The 22,042-nt window shown below is 43.3% G+C and overlaps 1 protein-coding gene across 2 annotated transcripts in view; it reads right to left on the bottom strand.

Annotated features, from left to right (window-relative positions):
* The window catches only part of SEMA3E (semaphorin 3E), a 332,512-nt gene extending 310,865 nt beyond the window's left edge, over positions 1–21,647 (bottom strand). Inside the window, exon 1 of one of the 2 annotated variants that reach the window (XM_029615222.1) lies at positions 20,929–21,647. In XM_029615222.1, coding sequence (XP_029471082.1) covers positions 20,929–21,043 — 115 coding nt within the window. In that variant the 5' untranslated portion in view covers positions 21,044–21,647. The remainder of the gene's footprint in view (positions 1–20,928) is intronic. The other variant, XM_029615221.1, reaches the window with a different exon arrangement.
* Positions 21,648–22,042: the final 395 nt, after the last annotated feature.

Below are 22,042 nucleotides of genomic sequence, written 5' to 3' on the forward strand. Positions count from 1 at the left end.
TTAAGCTGTGGAATGTCAAGGCATCTAGCGTAGCTGAGTTTGAAGGGGTCTGGACAAGTTTCTGGAGGAACAGTCCATAAATCATTATGACCACAGCTTATCCCAGTGTGAACAAGGAATTGGATGCACTCTTTGGGATCTGTTGGGTCCTTCCTAATGACCTGGACTGGAGACAGGATGATGGGCTCAATGAGCCTTTGGTCTGACCCAGCATGGCATTTCTTATCATTTTATGTTCTTATGATACTTATAAATTCAGCAGTTACTATTTTGTTGCCTCTATAAATTCTAAAATACTAATCAAAGTGAAATAAATGCTCAAAATAACTAAGAAGCTTTGAAAAGTAATCTAGTCTAACATTTAGGATTATAAAAATCAGTCTTGAACATATTACATAGGGAACCCAGTTTTCAAAACTAGCCATGCTACAGCATTTTCATATGTAAGAACACGCACAGAGTTAAATGCTAACATTTATAAACTTTGTAGTGGGAGCTGCATAGTTTATGAAATACTGTATATGTCTGCTCCAAACGAATTTGTGAATGTTTCAGTATGCACATATATTTCATAAGAACATAAGACTTGCCATACTGGGTCAGAACAAAGGTCTATCTGTTGCGTTCAGCCGGCCGCAGGCTCATTCTCTGGCCAGATGCCCTTTCCTTGCCCGGTCAGGGTACCCGATGCTGCGTGGGCCCTGCCATGCTAAGGACGCTGTCCCAAGCACGGGGTGGTCTCAGGCGCGCACTTGCCGTGTGCTAATTTAAAGGGCCCATGGCGGGAAATCCACCGTAGCGCCCTCTGATAATGTCAGTGGGGCACGGGTATTTAAACCTGGGCCTGGGCTACAGCAGGCGCCTTAGCAACAGGTCAGCTTCTGTCCTGAACGTCTTGGTTCCTGAATGCCTTTGCGCTTCTCCAACCCTGCTGTTTACTGCCTGCCCCAACCTCAGGCTTGTCCTTGACTCCGCCTTCCACCTTCACCCACATGAACCGTTCTTCTTACAGATCTCCAGCCTTACTTGGATTGTTTGTCATCCAGAGACCCTTACCTAAGTCCAGCCAGCCATGGCACCCAAGGGCTCAACCTGTGGGGAACGTGGGCTGATATTGGTGAAGGTCCCATTGGGTCTCTGCTCCAGCCAGATCCACCCTTGGTTCTGATCTGCTGCACCTTCATCAGGCCTCATGGCCATTGTTTGATTACGCCATTGAATTCCGCACCATGACCACAGAGCTGAATTGGTGAGAGGACACCCTGCACAGCATTTTCCTTGAAGGATTGTCCTCACGGATAAAGGATGTACTCGCTGCAAGGGAACTTTCCGAATCCTTGGATGCCCTTATTGATCTCGCCGGGAGAATTGACCGTTGTCTTCAGCAACGGGCACGGGAATTATGAGGTCCCTGTAGGCAAGTCCTATTGGCCCAGGCATTTTCCTGTCCCCTTATTCTGCCAGCCACACCAACTTCAGCCCCAGAACCCATGCAGTTGGGACAGACCCAGCTTATCGCAGAACAGAGGCTCTGCTGCCAAAGGTTGGGCCTATTTTACCATTGTGCTGGGAGGGGTACCTTCTGAACCATTGTCCTTTGAGGTTGGGAAACGAAAAAGTCTAGGAGTCAGTGGGGAGATGATCCTAGGCTGTACTAAATTGGCTCCCCAACTCACCTTCCGGTAACAATTTCTGTAAGGGACAACAAATTTGTCACTCTAGCATTGGTAGACTCTGGCGCTGGAGGAACCCTCCTCATGAAAGTTTTGGCAGACCATCTGAAGCTACCGACGATCCCTCGGGAGATGCCACTTATCATTTCTTCCATCTAGGGAGACCCACTCTTTGGTCAGATTACCACACTAATGGCCCTGCTGTGCCAATGCACAGGTCTCCTGCACATGGAACAAATAACCTTCTTTATTATTGACAAGGCGTTGCACCCATGGTTTTGGGACTTCCTTGGTTACAGTGTCACTTGCCCTGATTTGACTGGGAGACACTGTAGCTTATCCATTGGGGAACCCATTGTCATGGCTCCTGGATAAGCTGGGGAACCGCTGCGGTTCCCCAGCAGCGGTTCCCCAGCAGCGGTTTCCACGGCCACGATCTCAATAGGCCCACTGCCGCAGTTTGCAGACTTTTATCTAAGAGCAAGATGTTTTATCTAAGAGCAAGGCGGAGGTGCTACCAGAACATAGGCTTTTCGACTGTGCTATTAATCTCATTCCGGGGGCTATCCCTCCTCTGGATAGAGTATACCCCTTGTCCCTTCCAGAGACTAAGGCCAAGTCTCAATACATTGAAGAAAACCTTGACAAGGGTTTCATCAGACCCTCCACCTCAACAGCAGGAATGTGGTTCTTCTTCATGTCAAAGAAGGATGGAATAGTATGCTCCTGCATTGATTATCAGAGCTCAATGCTATAATGAAAAAGGATCGATACCCTTTGCCTCTCATTCCAGAGCTCCTTGACAGGCTACAGGGTGCCAGAGTACTCACCAAATTGGACTTATATGGAGCATGCAACCTCATTCGCATCAAGCCAGGTGACGAATGAAAAACAGCTTTCAATACGGGGGATGGCTATTACAAATATCTGGTAATGTCTTTTGGCCTGTTTAATGCCCCCACAGTGTTCCAAAACATGATGAACGAGATCTTCCAGGAGCTTCTTTACATGTCTGTATTTGTATACCTTGACGACATCCTTGTCTTTTCTGAGGATCTCCAATCCTATCGGTGGGACATCCATCAGGACCTGCAATGTCTACAAGCTCATAAGCTGTATGCCAAGCTCAAAAAATGCTCCTTTGAGAGTGAGAGCCTACCTTTCTTTGGGTATATAATTTCTATCAGTACTTTTTCCATGGACCCGGAAAAAGTACAATGTATTCAAGAATGGACCCAACCTTCCAGCCTACAAAGATTCCTCGGATTCACAAATTTCTATTGAAACTTCATTTCCAATTACTCCTGGATTGCTGACCCCCCCTCACAGCACTTACCAAGGAAGGAGCGAATACCAAGACCTGGTCACCCGAAGCAGTCATGGCATTTTGTGAGCTAAAGCAGGCCTTTCTTCAGGAACCCTGCCTCTGCCACCTGGACCCCACATGTCCTTTTTTTGTAGAGGTCGATGCCTCCTCCCTGGGCATGGGAGCCATATTAAGCCAACATGTGGACTCTGGGGTCCTCCAATCCTGCTCGTTTTTTTTCCGAAAATGTTCAACTGCTGTGTGGAATTACAGTATTGGGGATAAGGAGCTCCTAGCCATAAAGTTAGCACTCGAGGAGTGGCAACACTGGTTAGAGGGTGCCCAACACCGAATTACAATATATATTGATCATAAGAACTTGGAACACCTACACCAGGCCCAACTTCTGAATGCTCACCAAGCCCGGTGGTCCCTTGTTTTTGCACGATTCAATTTTGAATTGAGATACCAGCCGACTGACAAAAATGTCCTTGCAAATGCCCTATCCTGGTTCTTCGAGGCAGAGGGCATCCCTGACCCACCTGGCATATCATCAACCCAACTCAAATCATTCTGGTAGTCTTCCTGACCATTCCTCCAGGGAAGACATTCATTCCAAGCTGACTCAATCAGAAGATTCTGGAATGGTCCTCTGACTTGTATCGCAGGACACACCAGATGGGCCCGAACCCTGGCACTACTCCAATGGTATTACTGGTGGCCTCAGATGAAAGGTGATGTTAAGGCCTACGTGGACTTGTCCTAACTGCACTCAACAAAACCTGAGGTAGGATGATCTTGGGAGCTATTACAGCAATTGTTGGCCCCCAAGCAACCCTGGACCCATTTGTCCATCGATTTTGTGGTGGACTTCCATCTCTCTAACAGCTGTCATACTATTTGGGTCATGATTGGCCGATTTTCTAAAATGGCTCACTTCAAGGCACTTCCAGGCCTTCTCTCTGCATGCGAGTTGGCATGTCTCTTCACTTACATTTTCTTCTACATTTATTTATTTATTTATTTAACATTTTTATATACCGACATTCTTGACAAAAAATATCAAATCATATCGGTTTCCATAGTAACTGAACAATCGCGGCTAAGGCGTTACATTGAAACAAGTCGTCAGATAACAAATGGTGTGTTAAGGCGTTACATTTAAACAAGTTGTCTGATAACGAATAACATTGTAAGTAGAACAGTCTTCAAAAAATGTCCTCTCGCAACATATAGTCTCTGTCCGAGGCATCCAGTTCATGGCCAAATTTTGGTGCTCACTCTGCCAAATTTTGACTTCACTACTGCCTATCACCCACAGGCTATTGGTCAAGTGAAACGCACCAACCATACCTTGAAGACCTTTTTGAGAGCATTTAGCAATGCGCAGCAAGATAATTGGTCTACACTCCTCCCGAGGGATGAATTATCTCACAACTCCCATGTTAATGCGGCCACAGGTTCCTCCCCATTTTTGATCGTGTATGGGAGACAGCCAGCTGCCCCTCTTCCAATCCTGCTCTCTGTCTCTTTTAGAGATGTGCATTGGGTGCCCAATCATTTCCGCTTTTGGGTTTGTGTGGCTGCAGGAAAATCTTGTATTCCCGCAGATCAGCATTTTTTTCATGAAAAATCGTTTTTCAGCTTAGTGTGTGCTCCCGTTAGCAAGCACTAACAAAAAAGTAACAAAAACTAACAGTTTTTTGTTAGCGCACACTAAGCCGAAAAACGATTTTTTACAAAAATTCGGGGAAAGTGCAATCGTTTTATCAGTTTTCCAATCCATGACGATTTAGGAAATATCGTACGAATTTCCTAATCGTCAAAAAACTCTCTTTGCCTGCAGCCCAGTTGACAGCAGAGGAACTACACAGCTTCTGGGTCCAAAACAAAGGCATGATTCAGATGGCAACCCAGCGAGCTAAGAAGACAGCCAACCTTCATCGGCAACCGGCTCCCCAGTTCAAACCAGAAGATAGGGTCTGGCTAAGCATCCATCACATCCAGATCCAGGTACCTTCCATGAGGCTTACACCACGTTACATCAGACCCTACCCCATTATGCACCAGGTTGGTCCTGTCTCTTACCAGCTGCAATTACTCGCTTCTATGAAGATTCACAACATGTTTCATGTTTCATTGCTCAAATCCTTAGTTCTCTCTTGGCCCTCCTGAAGAGTGCCAAAACCCCCAGACCTAGCCTCTGAAGAGAATCAAATGTACCATGTTAGGAAGGTATTGGATGTACGTCGAAGGAATCGCAAATGGGAGTACCTAATTGTCTGGGAGGGTTATGGCCCGAAGAGAATACATGGGAACCCACCTCAAACATTTTGGATATAGGTCTTTTAAGGACATTCCATGCAGCTCATCCCAGAAGACCCAAACCACCTGAGAGGGGCCCTAGAAGAGGGGATATTGTTGCAATTGGCTGACTGCGGACTCATTTCCCAGCCGGCCGCCCTTACCTTGCCCGGTCGGGGATCCCGACACTGTGCTGAAGACACAGCAGGCTGTCGCGTGGGCCCTGCCACACTGAGGATGCCGTCCTGAGCAGGGGCAGTCTTAGACACATGCACTGCACAGTGATTTAAAGGGCCCATGGCGGGAAATCCTCCGTGGTGCCCTCTGATGTTGATGGAGCACGGATATTTAAACCCAGGCCTGGGCTACAGCAGGCACCTCAGCAATAAGTCAGCTTCTGTCCTGAATGTCTTGGCTCCTGAACATCTTGGCTCCTTTCCGACGCTGCTGTTTGCCACCTGCTTCAACCTCAAGCTTGTCTTTGACTCTGCCTTCCACCTTTACCCTCATGGACCTCTCTTCTTACGATCTCTAGCCTTCCTCGTATTCTTCATCATCCAGAGACCCGCACCTAAGTCTACTTGGCCCTGGCACCCAAGGGCTCAACCTGTGGGGAATGTGGGCTGGTATTGTTGAAGGTCCTGTTGGGTCTCTGCTCTAGCCAGATTCGCCTGTTGTTGGTGAAGACCTGCAAGGCTCCTCTCTGCAGGTGGCATCAACCTCATCTCAACCTAAGGGTCCCCCAGTGTAGCTCCATCGTACCCAATATCCTGTTTCCAACAGTGGCCAATCCAGCATACAAATACCTGGTAGGATCCCAAGGGTAGATAAAGACTCCAAGCTGCTTATCCTAAGAATATGCAGTGGTTTTCTGCAATGATTAATGGACTTTTCTTCCAGGAACTTGTCCAAACCTTTTTTAAACACTGTCACACTAACAGCTTTCACAACATCCTCTGGCAACAAATTCCAGAGTTTAATGCGAGAAAACACATATTTTCTCTATCCATTTTATACATGAAATAATTGCACACTGTGTGAATAAACACTGATTATTAAAATTCCTGCCTCCGCATTTAATTACGTATGTGTGTATACCGTACTGAAAATACTTACTTGTGCGAGTACTTGGAATCACAAGTTCGCCAATACCTTCACCAGTTCACCGAGTCCTTCTCAGTATACCTAGACCCTCTAGCACTTCACTGAGACCTCCCAACCAAAAACTGCAGACAACAGACATGTCCAATTTCACTTATGCAAGTTCATTAGCAGGTGTAAAAGTGTACAAAGTTTGCTAATGTATGTGGGTATATCTCTTACAAAATAGCAACTCCTGCACATATAATTCTGAACCCCACCCCTGAATGCCACTAGAATGCCCTGAATGCTCCTGTAAAATGTATGCACAAAACTGAAAAGATCTGCATACTACTGAGGGCTCTAAAATATCATACCAGAACACATGTTACTTACATGTGTAATTGCTGATACACTTTATCCCTTTGAAAATTCTTAGGTCATTTTATTTTACTAAAAGATTTCTTTTTTGCTTTTTGAGATTTTACTTTGTCTTGGATTCTTAATAAATGCAGGATTAATTATTAGGACTGGATAGGTTCATCTCAATTGTCTAGCTGAAGACAAACAGAATGCCAGATTTAATGCAAGGATTTAGTTCTCCCATTGGGCAGTTTATAATATTTCTTGAGCTACAGCTTCTGGGAATAATTTAAAAGATGGATTTTCTTGTGTGTCATAAATCCCATTAATAATATTGATTCTTAACTTAGACAGCTGGAACAATCTAGGGCTCCAATGGAATAAAAACTTACAGTTCACTACAACAGATGGTTTGCCACTTTGAAAGCAGGGAGAGGAGTCATGGATATTACAGAAACCACATTTGTCATATTCACGTTTTGAGATTTCGAGTTGTAAACACTTTCACTAAGAGACAAAAATACAAAATGAGGTTTCAGCTTGAACTCTTTTCTTCATAGCAAAAGCAATCTGTTGAGTCACTTAAAACCTCAATCACAGCTTCATCAGTAGAAGGTTTTGCTCTCAAGGAGTAACCATGCATGCGTCATTCCCTACACAGCAAGCACAAACAATCTCACATTTTGACTAAAGCAATTTATCAGATCCAAGGACAGAAGGAAAGTTTGTTCCCATGTACAGTCCATGAAAAGCAAATAAAATATAGAATGGTTAAAAAAATGTGAGTAAATAAGAAGCTAATTTACAGAAGTAGCACTAGAGATGTAGACAAACTTTCAAACCTCAGGCATTTAGAATTTGTGCTTCTGATTACTGGTCCTGCAGGGGAAGAATAGGCCCTGATGCTAATCCTATTAAAAACTGGTTTGTGTTGGTAAGATTGAAGTGGATTCTGCACAATGGCAATACATGAATGGAAGTCAAAGGTTTTGTGTTAAGGTTTGTGCATTTCAAATCCAGGGATGGGGAGATTAGAGATAGAACACAAGGTAAGCTCGGCGGCGAGGAAGAGAGTATATGATAGGAGACATGGGGCTAAGATTGGGTTTCAGTTCCAACCGATGTCTCCCCCCAGTCTATGGGGTTGATGTACTAACCCACAGGATTTCCAATGGGTCAGCAACTTCCTTCCCTTGCAAATGAGCTGGGTAGAAAACGTGCCGGGATGACCAAAGAAAGATAACTACAATCTTATTTTAAGAAAACCAGAACACAACAGCATCTTTATGCCCTGGTATTCACAGTATTTTGAGTTAATGAGTCGTTTTACATGATACTGCACTGCAGCAGTTCATTAACTCAGAGCCTGAGTAGCGGGCTGTGCATGAAAGTTTATTATTTGCAAAGGGTGACATGATTTTGCAGAAAAGAGTGAAATGCCATCATGTCAGAGGTTTTGTGCTTTTTTACGTGGAAAGCTCCCTTTTGCAAAATGACTTTGCACTTAGTACATCGACCTCCAAGTTTAAATATTAGACCCTGGAGTTGAGCTTGGATTGAGGAAGTTCAGATCAAAACTTTGTTTCATGATTTTCATGTCATTTCGGCTTGTTGGCTCAGATATTTGCTGATATTCACAGGTTTTGTTTACTTTCTGCACCTGTTTTCTTTAATTAAAATGTATTTGAACTGTCAATGTCTATGCGGCAGGCAGGTGACTTTTACCCACTTATGTTCAAGGCAAATTTACACAAACTGTACAAATCTGAGAATTTATGTCCACAAAAATGAGTATTTGACTCATGAATAATTCTTGTCATACTTAGCTGGGTGAGAAACAGGAATCAGGATCAAGTCAGGGCTGACTCAGATTTTAACTTGATTTATTCTGAGTCACAGTAAAATGGAAAAAACTAAGTTCAGATCCTCTAAACCTTATTGAAGTTCATCGGCAATAGGGTCTCCACTGGTTGGCCTACTCCCAAAAACATTGATGAGATACTCTGGTGCACACATACAATAATTGCCCTAAAACTATACTTTCAACTGTCTAATCATTCAGCTGGGGCCATCCTTTTTCCCCAATTGCATGCATGGGCTATTAGTGCTGCCTTCTGTAGGGAATATCAGACCAACAAATCCAGGTGTGGCATAGGGGTAATAGCAGTGATTACCCTATCCTAGAATAATTAAGTCAGGTAGTAAACTATGCCGTGAACACTTGCTCCTGGCCTTACAGCACCTTGAGGGGTTAAAAACCATGCGGATGTCCATGTGCACATGGTTCCTGGCGAACGCACACAGATGCACCGATTTTATAACATGTGTGCGCCAGCATGCACACATTATAAAATCTGATGGCTGCGCGCACGGGGGGGGGGGGGTGAATTTTCCCTAAATACGCGTAGCGATGCAATCGGGCCTCCCCGATTTCCCTCCCAGTCCACTCCAATTAAGGAGTGCACTGGGAGGGAGCTTCCCTATCCTCCTACCTACCCTCCCTCCCTCTTCCCTTCTCCTCCCCACCCCCTAACCCCTTCCTAGCTACTTTCTTTTTCTGCTTCATTACTTACTGCTCCCCTAGAGCAGAAGTAACCTGCACGTGCTAGCTGGCTGCCAGTGCACACTTCCCTGGGACAGCATAGAATGTGTCCTGGCCCATCTCCCCACCCATACCCCGCCCCCAGACTGCCCCTTTGAAGAGGCCCAGCACTTGTGCACGTACCGGGGTTTACGCATGTGGCTGGGCCCGTTTTAAAATGCGCGGTGCGAGCAAGGCCTGGCCACACACGTAAACCCTGGTTTTTACATGCTTGGGCCTTTGAAAATCCAGGCTAAAGTGTTTCATTGCAGGACAATGGCACATTCATTTTCATGACTGTCTTGGGTTCATTGAAGAAGGTAAAGTCCTGAAACTTAAGATTTTCATTCTGCTGGTAGCTTTACACAGTAGGAAATATTTTTGGTTTGTTCATTATTTCAGTTCTTTTGCCATTTTCTGTTATTTCAATCATTTCTATTCCCTAGTTAATTTATTTATTTTGTTAACTCGCTTAATTCATTTTCATTGAAGTCAATAGGGGAAGTCATGCATCCTACTGGGGGGGTTTTCAATCCAAGTTTAATGAGACTTGCAGACAAACATAAACAGCAGAAGAAAGAGTACTCCAAGGCACCAAAAGTGGTCCAAAGTGGCACTAACAGTGGCATGAATAGCCCAAGGCTCTATGAGAGGGGCAAAGCAGCCCAGTGACATATATACTCCAAGGAAATAAGAGAGGCTGTTGTGGCTCTTTGAAAATAAGAATGCTTAAAGCCACTAACTGTAGAGTAAAAGTTGTTTTATTAACTGCTATAATATAGTATAAATTTTAGACATTAAATAATAAGGCACCTTATGGAGAGGCAGAGTGCCATGCAAGACACGAGTATAAACTCCCTCTCCAATGAGTTTACTGTTAACACAGTTTCAGTTGTATATTTACAAATCCTAAACTAGGTCACATAATTGTCAACATTTCAATGATTGGCTTTCTATTATAAACAAATAATCTGAATGGCTGTATTGTAATTTGCTTTCATTCTCCAAGTTAATTAATCCTCGTCTCATATGTAAATGTTTTCTTGGAATTTGCCAGCATTAGCAGCCTTGTCTTTGTTCTAAGAATAATTTCTATAAACTTATTTTATTTATTTATTTAAAATACTTATATACCATGCCCTCCAGAGTTCAGGGCATTTTACAATGCAAAACATACTTAAAGCTAAAAATAAATGGTAATGAGACATAATTCAACTAAACAAAAATATAAAAATAACAAGATTAAAATATGACATGAAATTAAATATTAATATAATCTATTATTCTACAATAAGAAATAGGTGTGCTGGACAAAAGGAAGGGAAAAAAGAGGTACGGAGGGAGAGAGGGCAGGAAATTAAAAAAAAAAAGATTAATCTGGGAAGGTGCATTTGAAAAGATGGGTTTAGTGCCTTCTTGAATTCCTTAGAATCAGTTATAAGATGAATGTTAATGGGGAGGGAGTTCCAAGTAATGGGTCCTGCTATAGTAAAAGATCTTTCATGGGTGGTAACTAGTCTAGTAGATTTTGGAGAAGGTATCTGCAGGAGCATTATTTTGAGAACATAAGACACGAGAAGGAGTATATAGATATAAAGTGGAAGAGAGCCAGCAGTTTTTATTATGGATTAAGTTGTGAATGATGGTAAGCAGTTTATAATGTATGTGCCAGCTAATGGGTAGCCAATGAAGCTTGTATAATACAGGGGTAATGTGATCAGAGAATTTGGAACCAGAAAGCAAGCGAACAGCAGAGTTTTGAGCAAGTTGAAGCGGATGTAAGGTTGAGGCTGGAAGATCAGTGTAGAGGGAGTTGCAGTAATCTAAACCGGTGAGTACAAGAGATTGTAGGACAGTGCGGACTGCATCGTGTTCCAATAGCGGCTTAATGTGTTTTAGTAGGCGGATCTTGTAGAAAGAGGATTTAATAACTGTTTGAATATGTGATTGCATATTGAGTTTTGGATCAAAATATACGCATAAATGTTGTGCTTTATTGGTGATGTCAATATTAATACTGCCAACAGCAATATGAGTCAGAATGTAAGTAAATGAGGGGTTATCTAAGATCATGATATCAGTTTTGGATAAATTTAGACTAAGTTTATGATGAAATAACTAAGTTTTGATATATGATAAACACATGATGAGGTATTGCTCAGTAGAGGACTAATCAAGATGTGTGGGAAAGAAAAACTGTGTATCATCCACATATACAGTAGGAGACACCCAAGGTGGATAAGAGTTGACACAGGGGAGAAAGATAGATATTAAACAAGACTGCAGAGAGTGAAGATCCATGAGGAACACCAGTTTTTAGAGGAGGGGATGTTGTTGACTATGACGGTTTGGGTTCTATTGAGAAGAAACGATTTAAACCATTGGAGGACAGTACTGGTTAATCCGATGTTGGATAGATGGGAGAGAAGTATGTCATGGTTAATGGTGTCAAATGCAGCTGATAAATCTAAAAAGATATAAATATAAGAAGTTCCAGAGTCAAAGCCACGATGTAAAATGTCAGTGCAGGAAAGAAAGAGTGTTTCATTACTGTGGTGAGGTCTGAATCCAAATTGGTATTGATCTAAAATGGAGTGTTGGTCAAGATATTCAGAAATGGAATATAAACTGACCTCATCTTTGTTCTTAGATGGAATGTAAACTAACCTCATTTCAATTCAAAATGTTCTACAGCCTTGTATTTCAGCATCTTTATCTAGCTCATAGCATCTATCTGTTTATATAAATAACTACAACCTTGTAACACAAATGTCATATTACAATGCTTGTTAGCAATAATAAAGGCTCTTTTAATATAGGTATAAGTAAAAGTATCTTTTACTTATACCTATATTAGGCAATGTATCTTTACTGGTTAACCCCATATTTACTTATCCAAGTTATATCGACCTGTTCTTTGTAAGACATTTACTTGTCAATGTTATTGTTCTGTTAAAATGTAAACCGAATTGATCAGTAATTCTGTTATTGGAAAGTCGGTATATAAAAATGCTAAATAAATAAAATAAAGGCTGCTTATGAAAAATCAAAAACGTAGGAGATCGTGAATAATGATATCTTGTGTGACATGTCAAAAAGTGTTTCACTGTGACTAAAAGCCTTGAGCACCCACATCAAAACAGGTAGATGGAATTCCACCTAGTGCCTACATCCCCCATTGCTTCCTACTTTTCATAGGGGAAAAAGTGATGCACGTAGGGAAGAGTAACACAAATTATAGTTACACAATGCAAGGATCCACATTAGGAGTCACTATTCAGGAAAAGGTTCCAGGTGACATCATTGAAAATACACTGAAATGTTCTGCTCATGACCAGATTTACTTGTATATTTGTATTCAGGTAGTGCTGGAGATAAGTGCTACTTAGCTACATTTAATCTCCATTCCCAGAACACCTCTTTTTTTTATCCAGATAATTTTTACCAGCTAATGTCTTATCTGCCTAAAACTGCTATCAAAGGGCTATCCCTGGTGGTGTTCCCTCCCTCCATGGACCTGAGATGCCGGCTCCCTGGACCTTCTGTTCCACTCCCGAGTGACATCACAAGGAGGTGTGACTATATTGGGATACCCGTGATACCAGAAGTGACTGTGCCTGTTTTAGAGTACCTGCCTGCTCACTGTTCCATTGAAGTGCCTGGCTTTCTTGCCTGACTGTCATCAAAGGGCTTTCCCTGGTGGTATTCCTTCCCTCTGTGCACCTGAGATTCCGGCTCCCCAGACCTTCTTCTCTGTCCCCGATTGACATTATCAGGAGGCGTGAGTATATTGGGATCCCTGTGATGTCAGAGTCACCGCGCACTGGTGGGGAGAGCACCTCTATCATGTACAGAAAGGTGGACAACAAAGGGGCCTGCTCTTTTCTTGGAGGAGAAGTCCATTAACTGTTATTAATCAAGTTTACTTAGGGAATAGCCACTGCTATTAATTGCATCAGTAGCATGGGATCTTCTTAGTGTTTGGGTAATTGCCAGGTTCTTATGGCCTGGTTTGGCCTCTGTTGGAAACAGGATGCTGGGCCTGATGGACCCTTGGTCTGACCCAGCATGGCAATTTCTTATGTTCACTATGGGGTAGATTTTAAAAGCCCTGCATAGGCCCCGGGATGCGCGTAAGTCCCGGGGCTTGCTAAAATGGGTGGTCCAGGGAGCGTGTCTGTGTTCTGGGGCGGTCCGGGGATGTGGCCAAGTACCCCGACACAGCGGCCTGTGTCGGGGCCTGGCCAGCCGGCATGCGTAACTCTCTCGAACAAGGTGGGGGGGGGGATTTAGGTAGGGCCAGGGGGGTGGGTTACATAGGGGAAGGGAGGGAAAGGTGGGAGGGGAACAAAAAAAAAGTTCCCTCCGAGGCACCAGTTGTGCAAACAAAAGTATGCGCTCGCGCAACTTTTTAAAATCTGCCCCTTTGTGTAGAATATTGCCCTCCTGGGCTTTTAGCACACAAGATGCCTCCTCTGATAGAACCTTTTGCTAATAGTTCATTAGATATGAATAAAACAATTACAACAGGGGATTTTAATCTTCATGTTGATAAAATTCCTCTTCCTGCTGTTTGTGAGACTTTTAGATTCCATGCTAGCAATGGGTCTATCCCAAGTTATCTCTGGCCCTATCCATAGGGCCATACACTTGATTTAGTGTTTTTTAACCAGGTCCACACTCTTATTGACAATGCGTCCATTCATATTACTGCTATTCCTTGGCTGGACCACAGTCTGATCTCTTTTGAGGTTAAGCTATGACCCTCTTTAATTCCAGAACACTTCAAATTGAAAAGAAGGTCAAGTTGAAATTGAAGATCCGAAAACTCATTTTATTAATAAATTACAGAATGTTGAGTTTGAAAATTGCGATCATGCAGTTGATCTTTGGAATAATATAAACACCGATATCATTGATAATAATTTAGTTCTTTTGAGGACTATCACTATAACTGGGAAATGGGAATCATGATAAATCTGACCCTTAGAATAATGAAGATCTTAAGAGGTTCAAAAGAATGCTTAGAAGGAAAGAGAGAGCTTGGCAAAGAGTTAAATCTTCAGCAAATTTAGAAAGTTATAGGATCTGTCTCAATAAATATAAGCAAGCTATTAATGACAGGAAAAAAGATTTCTATTCTTAGAGAATAGCCACTGCCATTAGCAATGGTAACATGGAATAGACTTAGTTTTTGGGTTCTTGACAGGTTCTTATGGCCTGGATTGGCCACTGTTGGAAACAGGATGCTGGGCTTGATGGACCCTTGGTCTGACCCAGTATGGCATTTTCTTATGTTCTTATGTTCTTAAGAAAATTCATGCCGCAGGTTTTAATAATCATTTAGCACAGTAAAGAATCTAACTAAATCTCCTAATTTAGTTGCAAAAGGTTCCCTTACATTTGATATGTTTGCCAATTTTTTTACCTTATCTCCTATACAGGTGAACTTTGAGGACTCATGTACCGTCATAACTTCAGTATAGGATGAATTTGACAGTCTCCACATTAGAAGTTCAACTGGCCATTGTGAAATTGAATCCTGCTCCCAATAAATTGAATCCTATTGTTATTAGTTAGCTAAAAGCTGTTAAAGAAGTGATAGCCCCATGTTTAAGTTCAATAGTTAATTTATCTTTTGTAGGAGGTGATTTGCCCAAACCAATTAAAAGAGCCACTGTTAGACCTGTTTTAAAGAGTAAAAAACTTGACCCTTGCATTCTAAATAATTATCGCCCAATTTCACTGCTTTCTTTTGTAGCCAAGTTAATAGAAAATCTGGTTTTAACTAAAATGATCCCATTTTCTTGAGGATCATTCATTGTTGATCCTGAATACTTTTGGGATTGGAAAACATAGCAGTACGGAAACACTTTTATTATTTATTTTCAATACTGTGCTTCATTGGTGGCCAGGAATACTTGTTAGTTCTCTTGGACGTGTTTACTGCATTTGATAAGATTGACCACAAAATTTTGATTCACCACTTGTAGGCATTAGGAATTAATGGTCACCCTTTAAAAAGGCTTGCTTTAGATCTGAGTAATAGATCTCAACAGATATTTGTAGGGAAGAATTTTTCTAATTGTCTGATATCTCTATTGGGATGCCACAGGGTTCTGTGTTCTTCGCGATATTGTTAATGTCTATCTATTTCCATTGTGCTAGTTTTTAGCCAGCTTGGGAATATATATAATTTCTTGTGCCAATTCAAGCCTTCCTTGCCTCCTCCATTGAGTATCTGAAAATTTGTTTGGAGGCAATTCAAAGGTGGATGTCTTATAATTGTCTGGTTTTAAATCTTTCTAAATTGGAAATTATTTTCCTTTCTAGAACAAACGGTTCTAGGCAGCCATATTATCAAAATGTCAGTGACTTTTTAGGGATGTGGGGATCCTATTGGCCACTCATTTGTCAACGTCCACCCACGTTAAAATATTATTTGGTCAGGTCATTATAAAATTCAAATGTTGAAGGCTCTCAAGCCAATTTTGAAGCCAATGGATTTTAGATTTTTTTTACAATATTTACTTTTGCTGAGTTTTGATTATTGCAATTCTCTATTTCTGGGTCTTTCTAACCCAGTTTTGTGCCAATTGCAATTACTTCAAAACTTAGCAGCTTGATTACTAACAAATTGCATGACTCCCACTCTGATTGAACTACACTGGTTGTCTATTCCTGAAAGAGTCAAATTTAAACTAACTCGGTATGACCATTTACAAATTAATCAATGATGACTCCTGTCCAAGGGCAAATGTAATCTTGAAATTTTATCAACCATCTCAGTCTTTATGCTCTTCTCAATGAGGTCTCCAAGATGTTCCATCTTCCAGAGTTGCACGCTTATGCACAATGGGGCAGATTTTCAAAGGCTACGCATGTAACATACACGCGCAACCTGAGAGAATATGCCCCTGCGCGCGCCGGGTTGCGCGAACAAATCTACGCCCACAAATAAGTTTTAAAATGTGCCCCAATGTGTGAATGCTCTTTCTCTGTAGCTAACCCAGAATTCTGGAATTCTCTTCCTTCAAAGATTCATCAGTGCGACTCAGTTAAAACCTGAAAGGCTCTCCTTAAAACATTTGTTTTTAAAATTTATTTTTAATCTATGTTTTATTTTATTTTATCACTGAATTCTGTATGTATTTTGGAACAAAGTCAGCATGGCTTTACCCAGGGCAAGTCTTGCCTCACAAATCTGCTTCACTTTTTTGAAGGAGTTAATAAACATGTGGATAAAGGTGAACCGGTAGATATAGTATACTTGGATTTTCAGAAGGCGTTTGACAAAGTTCCTCATGAGAGGCTTCTAGGAAAAGTAAAAAGTCATGGGATTGGTGGCGATGTCCTTTCGTGGATTGCAAACTGGCTAAAAGACAGGAAACAGAGAGTAGGATTAAATGGGCAATTTTCTCAGTGGAAGGGAGTGGACAGTGGAGTGCCTCAGGGATCTGTATTGGGACCCTTACTGTTCAATATATTTATAAATGATTTGGAAAGAAATACGACGAGAGAGATAATCAAATTTGCAGATGACACAAAATTGTTCAGAGTAGTTAAATCACAAGCAGATTGTGATAAATTGCAGGAAGACCTTGTGAGACTGGAAAATTGGGCATCCAAATGGCAGATGAAATTTAATGTGGATAAATGCAAGGTGATGCATATAGGGAAAAATAACCCATGCTATAATTACACGATGTTGGGTTCCATATTAGGTGCTACAACCCAAGAAAGAGATCTAGGTGTCATAGTGGATAACACATTGAAATCGTCGGTTCAGTGTGCTGCAGCAGTCAAAAAAGCAAACAGAATGTTGGGAATTATTAGAAAAGGAATGATGAATAAAACGGAAAATGTCATAATGCCTCTGTATCGCTCCATGGTGAGACCGCACCTTGAATACTGTGTACAATTCTGGTCGCCGCATCTCAAAAAAGATATAATTGCGATGGAGAAGGTACAGAGAAGGGCTACCAAAATGATAAGGGGAATGGAACAACTCCCCTATGAGGAAAGACTAAAGAGGTTAGGACTTTTCAGCTTGGAGAAGAGACGACTGAGGGGGGATATGATAGAGGTGTTTAAAATCATGAGAGGTCTAGAACGGGTAGATGTGAATCGGTTATTTACTCTTTCGGATAGTAGAAAGACTAGGGGACACTCCATGAAGTTAGCATGGGGCACATTTAAAACTAATCGGAGAAAGTTCTTTTTTACTCAACGCACAATTAAACTCTGGAATTTGTTGCCAGAGAATGTGGTTCGTGCAGTTAGTATAGCTGTGTTTAAAAAAGGATTGGATAAGTTCTTGGAGGAGAAGTCCATTACCTGCTATTAAGTTCACTTAGAGAATAGCCACTGCCATTAGCAATGGTTACATGGAATAGACTTAGTTTTTGGGTACTTGCCAGGTTCTTATGGCCTGGATTGGCCACTGTTGGAAACAGGATGCTGGGCTTGATGGACCCTTGGTCTGACCCAGTATGGCATTTTCTTATGTTCTTATGTTCTTATGAATTGCTATTATTTTGTGTTTGTGTTTGTTTTATTCTGTATTTATTTTACTTCTTTTATTATTAGCTTTTTAAATCTATCTTATCAGTTTCATTATTTATTATTATGTATGTTTTACTATGTTCACCGCCTAGACCTTCTTTGAATTAGGCTATTCATAAAGGGGTAGATTTTAAAAGAAGCGCGATCAGCCTACTTTTGCTTGCGCATCAGACTCAAGCAAAAGTACGCTGGATTTTAGTAGATACGCGCGGAGCCGCGCGTATCCACTAAAATCCTGGATCGGCGCGCGCAAGGCTATCGATTTTGTATAGCCTGCGCGCGCCGAGCCGCACTGCCTTCCCCCGTTCCCTCCAAGGCCGCTCCGAAATCGGAGCGGCCTCGGAGGGAACTTTCCTTTGCCCTCCCCTCACCTTACCCTCCCTTCCCCTACCTAACCCACCCACCCGGCCCTGTCTACACCCCCCCCTTACCTTTGTCGGGGGATTTACGCCTCCCGGAGGGAGACGTAAATCCCCGCGCGCCAGCGGGCCTGCTGCGCACTGGGCCGCGACCTGGGGGCGGGTACGGAGGGCGCGGCCACGCCCCCGGGCCGTAGCCACGCCCCCGTACCCGCCCCCAAAACGCTGCCGACACGCCCCCGGAACGCCGCGACGACCGGGCTCGCCCCCCGACACGCCCCCGACACGCCCCCCCTCCTAGAACCCCGGGACTTACGCGAGTCCCGGGGCTCTGCGCGCGCCGGGAGGCCTATGTAAAATAGGCTTCCCGGCGCGCAGGGCCCTGCTCGCGTAAATCCGCCCGGTTTTGGGCGGATTTACGCGAGCAGGGCTCTGAAAATCCGCCCCAAATGTAATAAAAATGTAAAGGTTTGACCAATTTACTCCTATATTGGCAGTGTTACACTGGCTCCCAATACATTCACGAATTGAATGCAAGGTTCTTATGCATATACATAAATTGATTGGTCATGTAAACACGCCATGGCTTGGCACTGCCTTGAGATTGTATATTCCGTCTCGATCTCTCTGGTCACAGAGGAAAGGCTTGTTAGAAGTGTCATCTGCTAAGTTGACATCCCTGGGCAAAATAAAGAATCATGCTTTCTCAATGTTGTGGAACAATATGCTGGAAAATTTGAGAAACAAGGCAACTACTTCTGTCTTTAGAAAGCTATTGAAAACATTGTTGTTGCAATGAGATTTTGAGAGTATTTTGACATAACTGTCCAAAACAGTACTGTAAGCAGTGTAAATAAGACTTTCAGTGGAAGTGACTGCAGACACAGTCTAGCCTGGTAAATCCAGATGTTGTAATGTTTGTATTTTATGTATGTACTGGGAGACCTTTTTGAAATAATGCGGTATAAATATGATTTCAAAATAAATAAAATACACGTTCCTGGTCAGCAGTCCTGAACTTAGCTGGACCTCATCATTTTTTCTGATCCTTTCTGCACTGACTGAGATCAGTGTCCATCCACACCCCATCCTCTGCTCTCTCTCAGGTCATCATGCCCAGCCAGCATGGATTCCTGGGGAGCTGAACCCCCGTGCTGAGTTAGGTATATAAGCACCAAAAAAGTTGAGTGCCTAACCAAGGTGCCTCGGTTTTAGGCACAGTTAAGTGATTTTGGAACCTAACCTCTAGGATCCTACATTTTCGGCTGAATATTTGCCTAATTTTAGATACTAAAACTGAGGTTCCTTAATTTAAGCAGCAAAGTCTGCCCCGTAGTTTTTTGTTCTCAATACTCTGTAAAAGGAAGTTTCATAGAGAAGTAATATTGGGCGCCTACTATATGGGCCATGTGTGTGTGTGTGTCCACGCATATAGTTTATAGTTTATTAGATTTTTTATACCGCCGTATTGGCGTTAGCCTTCACAGCGGTTTACAATATACAAATTAGAGATAATACAGTAAAACAATTCAATAAAAGATGACAGCTAAAATTAATTAAAAGCACATAGAAATATTATAGCTGTACAAGTAAAGATAAAAATTATAGATTGCTATTCCTCAGTGTGGTTTTCAAGGGTAAAGTTAAGACAAAATAATAAAACATACATTAAATATTACACTCATAAAACATAAAAGTTAGTTAGATAAATAGATAAAATAATCCCTCTGTCAGGAACCCCCTGAAGCACTGATAATTCTGTGACTGTAGGACAATAAACACACGGACAAACCCAGACACAGAAATGGGGCTCTCACAAGTTGGTCTTCCTTTCATAAAGCAGGATGAAAATATCATTGCGCCAGAGATGATGCTAGAAATCTTTAATGGCACCTGCACGTCCCCAGCACATGCAGCTCAGCTTCCCTCCTCCCAGCCAGGGCTCCAGGGGACCATAAAATCCGGACTCAGGCCCGATAGCCAGCAGAGCACATGCAGGACCCCAGTGCACCCACCCCTGCCAAACCTCCCACCGCATTACCCCGGTACCTGCTCCCTGGCTGCCCCACAATCTCTCACTCTGCAGGACACAAAACCGATCTTACATTCTTCTTACAATTAAAGACAATGTCTGAAAGAAAAGAAAAGAAGTCTCGCAGTAAAACTAAAGGAGGCATTTGTAGTCTTATCTGGCTCTCCCTGGGATTACCCAGCTGCAGACCGCAGCGCGATGACAAATTCATGTGCAGTGCAGCCCAGGTTCGCTTGCAAACACAAAGTCCCCCTGTAAAACGCAAGTGCGCGCATTCTCAGCTGTGCTCCAGTCTGAGTAACACCACGATTAGTAGCGCAGCTCCTTCCCCGAGCCCGGGGTTTCTCACTCGCCATTTCCAGGCAGACACTGGCACTGCAGGCTGGAGACTCTGCCTTGCGCTAGGAATCGTTTTCATGCGGCATCGGAGCTTGAGCTACTTTCTCTCTGGATCCCCCTAGGACCGCATGAATCCCAGCCAAATGAAATAAATATCCGCATCGCCCCGTGCACAGAATGCACTGCCCCCCGTACGGTGCCGCGCTGTACATTTCGCATCCGATTAGCGCGTGGTCTTACTTTCAGCCTGAATGCAGTTAAGGCACAATCGCACCTCGCCCCTGTTATTTTGCCTCTCGTCCTGTAAGTGCTGTGCCCGACCTTACCTTTGTGAGAGAGCCGTAGCCTTGGCTGCTGGGGATCCGTCGCGCCCTGTCCCGTCAAACATTCCAGCGATAACCCGCACAGCGCCAGGGCGAAGATCTTGCGCGCAGACACCATGCTGCTCCCCTGCCTGCCTGGAGGCGGGCGGCGGTCCCTGCTCGGCTCCTGCACCTCGCACCGGCCCCTGCCACTCGGGTCTCTCTCGCCAGGAGCCTTCCCGGGTTTCAGCCTCTCCAGCTCTGCCCCGGCTCTGCCCCGGCAGCGCTGCTTCCTCGTTCACCTTTGCTGATTAAAGCCGGAGCTGCCGTTCCCGGTCTGCGAGGCAGGGGGGTGTGGGACTGCCCTGCCCTGTCATAGCGCGCAGGGAGGCTGAGTGAGGGCTGAGCCACGTGCCAGGCAGGGATCCTCCCCGTCCCCTCAGAGCAGCAGGAGAAACTGCAGCCGGCTCGGTTTCTTATTGCTTGGGAAATTGCTTTTGGAAATAGGTTTGAAAAGTCTTAGCTTTAAGAGAAACCGCCGGCATGAAGAAGCCTTGGTGATTATCGCACGTGCGAAGGCTGGACAGTGCGCGGTGATGGATGAGGTGGCATATTCAGGGCATGGCTCGGGCACCTTCACCTGTGCTCAACCCTTTGCATCTGATCCCTGGCGAAAGAGGAGATCTTATGCTCAAATATTTTCTAAATTAAAATTCAGAATTAATTCAAACCCTTGAATCCCCCCTCCCCCCAATGCAAAATCAAGCCAGTTCTAATAAATAGGAAGGGAAAGTGAGCGATTTACAGATCTAGAGATGTTTCCTCCTCCTCCTGAGCTGTATTGGAAGCACTGAGTCTTCATCTGCAGTGACCCTGGGTAGTTTTATTCCTTAGCCCCTCCCCCCCGCCAGGAGTCACAATCTTCACCTCCGTCCTTCCCTCTAGAGTCCAGCAGATGTGAACCCCCCCGTCCGACACTTCTCAGACCGGCCACAGAAGTGCAAAATCCAAGGGAATTAATTTTTTTAATCAAATTTTCAAAGTGAAAGTGATCCCAGGAAAGCTCCCCGCACACCTGCTAAGCTGTACAGGGAGTTTTCCAGACAAATCTTTTGAAAATTCAAATGAATGTGGAACG

The sequence above is a fragment of the Rhinatrema bivittatum genome, chromosome 9 (assembly GCF_901001135.1).
Source record: "Rhinatrema bivittatum chromosome 9, aRhiBiv1.1, whole genome shotgun sequence".
In the NCBI taxonomy this organism is placed as follows: Eukaryota; Metazoa; Chordata; class Amphibia; order Gymnophiona; family Rhinatrematidae; genus Rhinatrema; species Rhinatrema bivittatum.